Here is a 10,000-nt window from a genome sequence, read left to right as displayed (position 1 = left end):
TTCTTCTTCTTCTTCTTCTTTTTCTTCTTCTTCATCTTGTTGTTGTTGTTGTTCTTGTTCTTCTTCTTCTTTTCCGCCTCCTCTTCCTCCTCCTCTTCCTCCTCCTCCTCCTCCTCCTCCTCCTCCTCCTCCTCCTCCTATTCCTCCTCCTCCTACTCCCTTTCCGCCTTCTTCATCTTCTTCCTTCAAAACTTCCCATACTGAGACAAGTATTATGTTGGCGATGGATGCCACAGTCTAAAGAGTAACATCCGTCAATTTTTTCTAGGAAATATTTTTTTGAGAAAAGAATAAGTAAATAGTATACAACTTACAAGTAAATGTCTGTATCGACATCACACCTACTTTGGGTAAAATGCCGGACAGACATAACGCTGTTAACGACCAGGTACTCATCGGACACCTTAGTACGGTGAGAGAATGTGAGTAAAGAGCCTTTTCTAAGGACTCAACTATGCGCTGAGAGAGGTTCGAACCCAGGACCTTCCGAGTGTCGTGCCACAAGACCACATAGACAAACAGGGTCGGGGATCAACATTGTTCCGTACAGCCATTGTTAGATTTTTTATCAACGAGTACAGAATTATTGACAAATCCAAACATTTTTTTATTTTAATCTAAAAAAATTGAGCTTTTATATAGCGCAATATCAACTAAACGTGCTCAAAGCTCTTTACAAAGGGTCCCTGGTCAACAGCAACATTTCACATGTATGACGGGACATAAGCCTGTTAGGCGATATTACAATTTTTCGGACAAAGACAACGCTGTTAACGGCCAGGTGCTCATTTTACACCTGAATACTGTGAGAGAATGTGAGTATAGAGCCTTTTCCAAGGACTCAACTATGCGCCGAGCGAGAGGCTTGAACCCAGGGCCTTCCGATCCGAAAGCGAGTGTCATACCACTAGACCACATAGCCGCATAAATATAACTATTAATCACAGATTGAAATACACGTAACTAGGAAGCCTTTCTTAATGAGGGCTCATGGGTGCAAATTGGGTCAGTTTGGGTGAAACTTATCAATTTATGGAAGTGACTGCTTTTGATCAATTTATTTATTCCTTATTCATATCAGCCCATATTTTTTGCTGAATGTATAGTTTAAAACAGTCAAAAAAATGCAATTTAAAAACCCTAACCAACGTTATATTGGGATCAAATGTGTAACCAAATTAAATGACAAATTGCCACTATTTTGAGGACAATAAAGGTATATTATTATTATTATTATTATTATTATTATTATTATTATTATTATTATTATTATTATTATTATTATTATTATTATTGAATATTGCGTTTTTCTCAAAACTGTTATCTAATCACCATAAACGGTTTTTGAGACTTGACCATAAACAAATTTGAATGCTAGAGCTTTGGTATTTGGAACTAAAATAGCTGATTTGTTACTACAAATAGCTGGCTACTTTGATTTTGTTTTTATTGAATAGTTTTCGGGATAAACAATGTTTTGCTTTAAACATTGTCATAAAAGTGAAGGAGTTTTATTAACATTTTAAAAATAAATTTTAAAGCCTTTGAGAGTGAATATCTATAAAATTAAGGAGCCAGCTATTTACAACCATGCTTAAAATTTATATCACAACTTTAAAAATCAAAATCAAAGAAGAATTAATAAAACGGAGTCCTAAAAACAAACTTGTTTATTATCCAAGATGGCCACCATTTCCATGACAACGAAGATATTTTCAATAATTTTTTTAACCAAAATTTATTTTTTTACAAGATACGTATCTAGTTCTAATGTAAAAACATCATTAGTTTGATCAAATAGTGCCAATTAAAGACTTTTTGTATTTTCAGTATCGAGCCCCCCGGGTAATTCCATCGCCCGTTGAATCAGAAGGTTATTTACGATATTATCTGATGGGGCGTAATCAATGCTATCTATACACTATCTATACTGATGGGGCGTAATCATGAGTGAGGCCTTAACTGACATAGCGTAGGTGCTTTCTCAGACGTCCGAATCAAAACTAGAATTAGCCAAATTGATTGTTATGATGTTTTGTTAGGATGAAGAATGAAAGGAAACCGCTCCCACGAAAACCCCAACCACCATATTTCTAGCTATTCAACTATTTCAATCCTTCACAGTTTCATTAGGAAAAAAAATAAAAAAATTCAATTTTATTTTTTAATCAAAAAATAACAATAAATGGATAAAAAACATGATTAAAAGAATTTTGTGACGACAGAACCACAGAAGTCACCCTACCGCCATAAACAACATCAAACATATTGGAATTAAATCTAACACAATTGATACTAATTAAAAGGGTCATAAGATAAGCTGGCCTGGGTTTTAAAAACAAAACAAACAAACAAAAAAAACAAAACAACAACATTGCTTTGGGTTTAAAACACAAAATAACAAAACAAAAAAAAAAAAAACAAACACGCCAAAAAACATTGCTCTTGAATCATTTCATTGCCTCAACAACATCTAACACGTCGACTTAAATCCAACTTTAAATAATGGTATTAATTCAAAGGGTCGTTAGATCGTTAGGCCTGGGATCGAAAATAAAGAGAGAGAGAAAAAAAAAAAACCAACCCCCCCCCCCCCGCAAATGAAAAACAAAACAAAACAAGAAAACAAACAAACAAACAACAACAAAAAAAAAAAAAAAAAGAAAAAAACATTGCTCTTGAATAAATCCTTCATGAATTGTAAAATAGAAACTAAATTAAAATTAATGCTGTCCCTCCACTCGGGCATTACGATCGGCGGTCATTAATTTGATTTGACGTTGGGAATCACTGTCTCATCGGCCGCCCTATGTAATTTTGCCAAAATCATTCATTTGCACGCACTTACACACTTTATATGTACCTATCCGATTTGGATCGTTGATGGCTCCAAAGATTCGACTCGATCTATATCAATTTACACACACACACACACACGCACACACACACACACACACACACTCACACACAATACAGTAAGTAGTATATTGATTAAGATAGATGAGGTCTGTTCGTATAACGTTTATTTCTCCGAAAATAATGCGATTTCTCCATTCATTTAATTGAATCAATCACCGATGTCTAAAAGGGTTTTCTCCCCTTTTTTTTTCTAACGATAAGTATTGAAATGTAAGCTTCAATTTATCAAACGAAGACAGATACTGCGGACGTTTCGGGTTTCCCCTTTATCAATAAAACACGATCAATAAAACACATTCGCCCGTAATGTTTCATTCATTGTGTTTTGTTGATAAAGGGGAAACCCGAAACGTCCTCATTGTCTGTTTTTGTTTAATAAATTGAAGCTCAGACTTAAATACTTATCGTTTTTTTTCTCTTCGAGCTTCAAGCAGCAACACTTATTGTAGTGTTTTTTTTAAAGGAAAATAAAATATTTTCTAAGCCCTGGACTATAAAAAGTAAGGTGGTTCAAAATTTGAAATTATATTTATATTAAGAATATAGATATCTTTATCAAAATTTGTCTTTTTGTCAATTTGATTAGCATTCTTTAAATTGCTTACTAATCTTGAACTTTAAATTTAAAATCTAAAACAACTTAATTTTCTGACACTGTCTGCATACTTTAAATATCTTATCAAAAAAGTAGATAAAGAAGAAAGTATCGTATACGTGATCTTATGTGAAGCAACGTATCGGCGTCCTTTCACTCGTGAGGGTACGTAGTAGCTAACGATGTCAACGATCGATATGGCATAATGATCGGTCATTAGACGTTGGGAATATCGCTATCTGGCAGCCTTATGGCCAGATTCATTTGCGCCCTGCTACAGATATTATTACCGGACCTATTTTGATCATAAGTGGCTCCAAAGATTAGTCTCGATCTTTGTTAATTTCCACAATAAATATAATAAGTAAAATAGATGACTGCCTGTTCGTTATATAACATAGTGTGTGCTTGGCTAAGAAACTCACAATATTGGCATCCGGAAGTATAAAGGACCAACACACATTCCTATGTGTGTAATCTTGGTCGTTTATAGTCTGGTTAATACAGTTTAGTGAAAATTACTCATAAATATGGATGGCAAAAAACAATAACAAAGACCTGAATGACGTCATTTCCATTCTATCTATAGTCTTTATTTCTCCCCAAATACTGCGGGTTCTCCACTGGTATGTAGAAATGAACTCAATCTGTAACGTTGATTTCAACTGTAATCGTCAATTTTATGGTTTATTTAAAGACCAACAACAACAGATATGGTCAACTATTAAACATTTATCTTTCAACTCAATGAAACAATAATGGAAAAAGTCACCACATACCATTGTATAAAATCTGCAGTAATGGGCAATCTGCCTTTTGTACATAAAGACGTTGAACTTGAATTTGAACGCTTACTATTCAATTGGTATGAACATATATAATATATATATATATATATATATATATATATATATATATATATATATATATATATATATATGTGTGTGTGTATGTGTTTGTTTGTGTGCATGTGTGTGTGTTTCTGTGGGGCTATGAGGTCCAGTGGTATGGCTCTCGCCTTCATATCGGAAAGTCCAGGGTTCGAGACCGGTTCTTAGCGACGCTTAATTGAGTCTTTGTAAAAAGGCTCTCGATTCCCATTCCACCACCGTACTCAGGTGTAAAATGAGTATTTGGCCATTAACAGAATGTCTCTTCGCCCTTTGTAAAAAGCCTTGAGCACGTTTGGTGGAGATTGCGAAATATCAAAGCTATAGGTTTTGTGTGAATGTGTGTGTGTTTGCGTGTGTATTTTCAGGTATATACTATTCGGGTGTAAATTCGTGAGCCGTAACTGTAATTCCTGTCGAATATAATTTAAATCACCATTATGAATTGAATCTTCTTTCTTTCTTTCCCAGACATTGGAGAAAAGTGAGGGAACATCTCACGTTTATTCCTTACTTCAGCGACACCGGCCATCACGTCATGGGAAACAGCCATGAGTTCGAAAACATGAGTCAAGGTACCTTTATGCTAAATATATAATCATAAATAATTGATTCCCTTTATTCATACCCATGGGGAAATTTGTCTTTAGGGTCTATTCCAAAACTGAAATAACCCAGGCGTCAGCCGCGTGAAGGCTCCAAAGTGAGCTAGGGCGAGGTGACTTGCTCAGGGCCGCATAACACGGCGGGTGATCGAACTCGGTACCTTTCGGGTACGAAGCAAATACAGTAACGCTGAGCCACGCTGCCCTTCTCTATGACTCTTTCAAAAATTAATTTATTCACAATTGTGGCAAACACATACTGATCTAATGCTGCAAAGCAACATTAATGGAGATAAGGCGTTTTTTATTTTTTATAATGAGTTTTTATATAGCGCAATATTCATTAAACCTGCTCAAAGCGCGTTACAAGGGGTGCCTGGCCAACAGCAACACTTGGCATTTAGATGTTTACACCAGTGCCTGCTCCATAATTTGTCAGTTTGATATGGCCAATTAGATGTGTAGGTATAGCAGTCGTCTTACAAAACAAATAAAATGAAATAGAGAGAAAGATAATGTGAGTAAATGTGACTCATATAGTATAAAGGAACAACACAAAACAAACGACGTTTCGGCCTTTGACCCTTTTCAAGTAAACAAGATATATCTATATATATAATATATAATTTGTATATATATATGTATATATATATAAATAAATATATCTATATATCTATATATATATTAGATTGTCTTAATAGTTGAAACATTATAGGTAAAAATGTGTGCGTGTGTTTGTGTGTGTGTGTGTTTGTGTGTGTGTGTGCATGCAAGGGAAACAAAAATAGAGAGAGAGAGAGAGTGAGAGAGAGAGAGAGAGAGAGAGAGCCACAGAGAGAGAGAGAGAGAGAGAGAGAGAGAGAGAGACGGAGAGATAGTGGGAGAATGTGAGAGGAAGGCCCTAGTTTAACATTGTTGTAATGGACCATTTTTTGCGTCATTTTTCTGAAATTTCATTCCAACAATGAGCCCATAAAAATAATTAGGCTATCAGACCTGAAAATAAATGCACGTCGCCATAAACCTAAAGTTCAACAAACTGTAAACCTCTTGCACTCCGAGTATTTACGAGTCTATTTCTATTTCTGAACAAATCAATTTTAGCTTAATTTCCGGAATTAGAATATCCCAGCTCAATACAAAGGGTTTTATTATATAAGACTATAAATTGGATTTTCACCTTATTTCGTTACATGATTATTATAGATTACTCCTATTCGTTTTCAAAGCGAGCTTCAACGACTCACCTTGATATATTATAATTCTTTACAGGTTAATAATAAACCTTGACGTGAAGTCTACGTACTTCCGCTAGATTTATTTTAGCACAACGACACAATAATTGTTACCCAATTGGTTTTTCCATAAATTCTACCAAATGTTATACAATGTAAAGATCTGAACAAGTGTGTATGAAAAGTGCCAGACAAAGCAAGAAAGAAAAATACAATTATAAATATAAGTACAAGGGGGATATAAGGATAAGAACAGTAATAATAATGGGGTTAAACAATGAACTGGGGAAAGGGTGGGGTGGGGGGGGGGGGGCACTGCTGGAATTAACTGGTAAAAATGTGATCATCATTAATATGGTTTCCTGAAGGAGACTGAAGGCAAGGCTTGGGGGTGGGGAGACCGAAAACAAGTATACGAGGACATTGACTTGTTGGAGTAGGACTTCCGTCGTGGTGACACTGCCGCCAGGTCCTGTCTTGGAAAGAAGTAGGGAATGGCGGCTACTTGCTAATACTGCACAACTAAAGATACTACTTAAATACAATGACTAAACGCCATTGTTATGCATATCGTATCGCAATATCGATATATCGACATGAATGGCAATATCGAATCATATATAGATAGAATGCGCTTGGCCAAGGAGTTTACAACATTGCCATCCGGAAGAATAACGGACCAACACACACACTCTGTGTAACCATGAACTTTTATAGTCTGGTTAATACAGTTTAGTGAGAACAACTCACAAACGCGGATGGCAAAAACAATAACAAAGACCTGAGTGACGTCATCTGCATACTATCTATACGGTCAGAGCGTAGCCACGTATAGATAGAATGAAGTTGACGTCAATCGAGCCTTTATTATTGTTTTTTTGCCATCCAAGTATGAGTAATTCTCACTTAACTATATTATCCAGACTATAAAAGTTCATGGTTACACATAGCTTTGTGTGTTGGTCCGTTATACTTCCGGATGGCAATGTTATGAGCTTCTTAGCCAAGAGCATACTATCTAAAGCCTGACACTGACCAAAAAATGACGTCAAAATGCCAGTCTTTATCCCCAAAAGAAAACAAATCGTGAGTTGTATTCAATAGTTCAACCAATGGGACCACTTGTTTCCATGAGAACTACTAATGACAACTCACTAGGCGGTGAAAAAAACAAATAATGCCGTCAAAATGCCAGTCTTTTTTTGGGTTTCAGTCTCAGGCTCTAAGTTAACGATGGCTACGGTCAGAGTGTTAGTAGTTGTTGGTCATGTGCGACTTTGTCTGGCACCTTTAATACACGGCTGTTTAGATCTTTACCAATTTCCCAATGAAATGACATTCATTTTCTTGTCTTGTTTCAGTGGGCCGGAGTCACATGAGTTCCGTGTCAGAGCATGGCTCCCAGGTAACAAATTGAATATATGAAAATAAGATCATCAGACCTTTTAAAATAATAATAATATAATATTTTACTTGTATTCATCCCCCCCCCCCCAAAAAAAAAGAAAATTTGTGTAAAAAATTAAGCTTTTTTATATAGCGCAATATCCACAAAGCGCTTTACAAAGGGTCCATGACAAACAGTAAAATGTAAGATAAAGAACGAGACATGATGCCAGTTAGGCAATAAAACATTTTTTTTCCCGATAGAGGCAACGCTGTAAACGCCCAGGTATAATTTTACACCTGAGTACGATGAGAGAATGTGAGTAAAGAGTCTTTTTTTTTCCAAGGACTCAACTATGCCCCAAACGAGGCTCGAACCCAGGACCTTCTGATCCGAAAGCGATTCTCATACCACGACACCTCAAAGCCGTACAGATGCCTATACAAACGTGTGTGCATGTTTGCGTGCGTGCGTGCGTGCGTGCGTGCGTGTGTGTGTGTGTGTGTGTGTGTGTGTTAAATATAGATACAATAAAATGATGCGGCTCCAAACCCTCCTTTAAGTCTTAATTTCAGCCCAGATTTATTTTGTAAATGGATTCCACGAAAATCAACATTAACCATTCGTTTAGTTCAACGTATAACACTGGGTTGCCTTAAACCCGACTACTGGTAGGGCACGACAGGACTGCTGCAAACATGCATCGATGGGGACTATCACCACTGTCAGGGAAAGCGAGAGACAGCAGACCCCATAATAGACGCTTAACGAAATCGTACCGATCGACGAGATACGAGAAAAAAGTTACCCGGATCTAGCCTTCTTACGTCACATCACGCCGCCATGAACGAGATCTCGATACTACCGATGCTGCATATCGTTTGAGAGCCTTCATAAATGCGGTACACCTCCAAAGGACACGGTTGACCGAAAGTGACGAGTGGTTGTGTAACACCAAAAGCCCTGTGGCCTGGACCATGAGGTTCTGTATGTAATGTTTACGTCACTGTCTCAACGTCCATTAATTCATTATTAAGGCTGGACTCGCAATCAAAAAACGAAATTTGTGTTTTAAACTCTTTTGAATCAAACGATTACATTAACGTGTTCGTCTCATTGAGATGTGAAAAGTGATATAAAAATCAAGAAAATCGGCCGATAAATAAAAAAGCTGCTTTAAAAAGCTAAAATATACAAATGCAATTTTAAAAATCAAATTTCTTCGTAAAACAATTGGTTTTCAACCAATTTTTCTGAAATATGAACCAATGTTCTTCTTTTTTCAAGCTGATTTCAGCAATGTGACTTTCAAATTCCTCAGAACTATATTTTTTACTTTTCGATTTTTGCTATTAAGACTACTCAAAAACTTGTTACATTTTTTGCATAACAATAGAGTAATACATTGACGGCGAGTAGAGTCAGTTTCGGCCGGCCGGTTAGAGAGCCTGTGATTGGTCGTAGACTTCAGACGCTCGACTCACAATTCTATTTTTTAAAAATTTACCAACCATTTTTCTTGGTGCTAAATTATACAAAGTAACAATGTCACATCAGAAAAAATAACTCGGAAGTTCCTATCTCTCGATTAAAATAAAGTTGATATTACGAATGACAAAATCGGCCCACAAATAAATTATTAATTATTCATAATATTTTTAAAAGTTATAATAATTGTCATAAAGTCATTTTTTATACCAAAGTCGTAATTTTTGTCCGATTCTTACCAAACAAAGTGCAATGTCAACGATTTACACCCGCAAATGAAAAAGGTTCAAATCGCAATTTCTACAACAGATTATATTTTTGTCGTAAAATGATAAATATCAAAGCACAATTAGCTATTCCCAACCGTTTTCATCTTCTAACGTGAAAAGCAGGGCTCTCCATCTTCGCTCTGAATTGTTGTGACGGGAGAACGGGAAAGAAAATTTGATCACATGATCGTTCGTCCAACTTGACGAGTGCAATCATTAACTTGGTAATCCTACACTGTCCTGTGACGAGATTGACGGGAGGTTTCTAGGCTGTCCTCAACTGCTGTGACGAATTTAAAGACTGTCTGGAGACTTCCAGCGTGGAGATGTAGCCATACCCTACTACTACTACTACTACTACTACTACTACTACTACTACTACTACTACTACTACTACTACTACTACTACTACTTCTTCTACTACTACTACTACTACTACTACTACTACTACTACTACTACTACTACTACTACTACTACTACTACTACTACTACTACTATAAACGTATAGACATTTGCAGGTCTGATAACACAAATTGTTATGGGCTCATTATTGTAATAGAAATACTCACAAAACAATGCGAAATTTTGTCTATTACAACAATGTTAAACTA

At 36.1% G+C, this 10,000-nt stretch overlaps 1 protein-coding gene and 1 long non-coding RNA gene across 2 annotated transcripts in view; one reads left to right on the top strand and one right to left on the bottom strand.

The window, feature by feature from the left end:
* LOC144968103 (uncharacterized) overlaps positions 1 to 10,000 on the bottom strand; it is a 52,809-nt gene that overhangs the window by 4,906 nt on the left and 37,903 nt on the right. The window lies entirely within an intron of this gene.
* The window catches only part of LOC144968102 (uncharacterized), a 64,505-nt gene that overhangs the window by 50,055 nt on the left and 4,450 nt on the right, over positions 1 to 10,000 (top strand). Inside the window, exons 11-12 of the mRNA XM_078906099.1 lie at positions 4,876 to 4,979; positions 7,606 to 7,649. Coding sequence (XP_078762225.1) covers positions 4,876 to 4,979; positions 7,606 to 7,649 — 148 coding nt within the window. The remainder of the gene's footprint in view (positions 1 to 4,875; positions 4,980 to 7,605; positions 7,650 to 10,000) is intronic.

This window comes from Berghia stephanieae, chromosome 3 (assembly GCF_034508935.2).
Source record: "Berghia stephanieae isolate SIO BIC M18660-M18661 chromosome 3, UCSD_Bste_1.3, whole genome shotgun sequence".
In the NCBI taxonomy this organism is placed as follows: Eukaryota; Metazoa; Mollusca; class Gastropoda; order Nudibranchia; family Aeolidiidae; genus Berghia; species Berghia stephanieae.
Note: the sequence above shows the minus strand (reverse complement) of the source record. Positions and strands in the feature narration are given on the sequence as shown.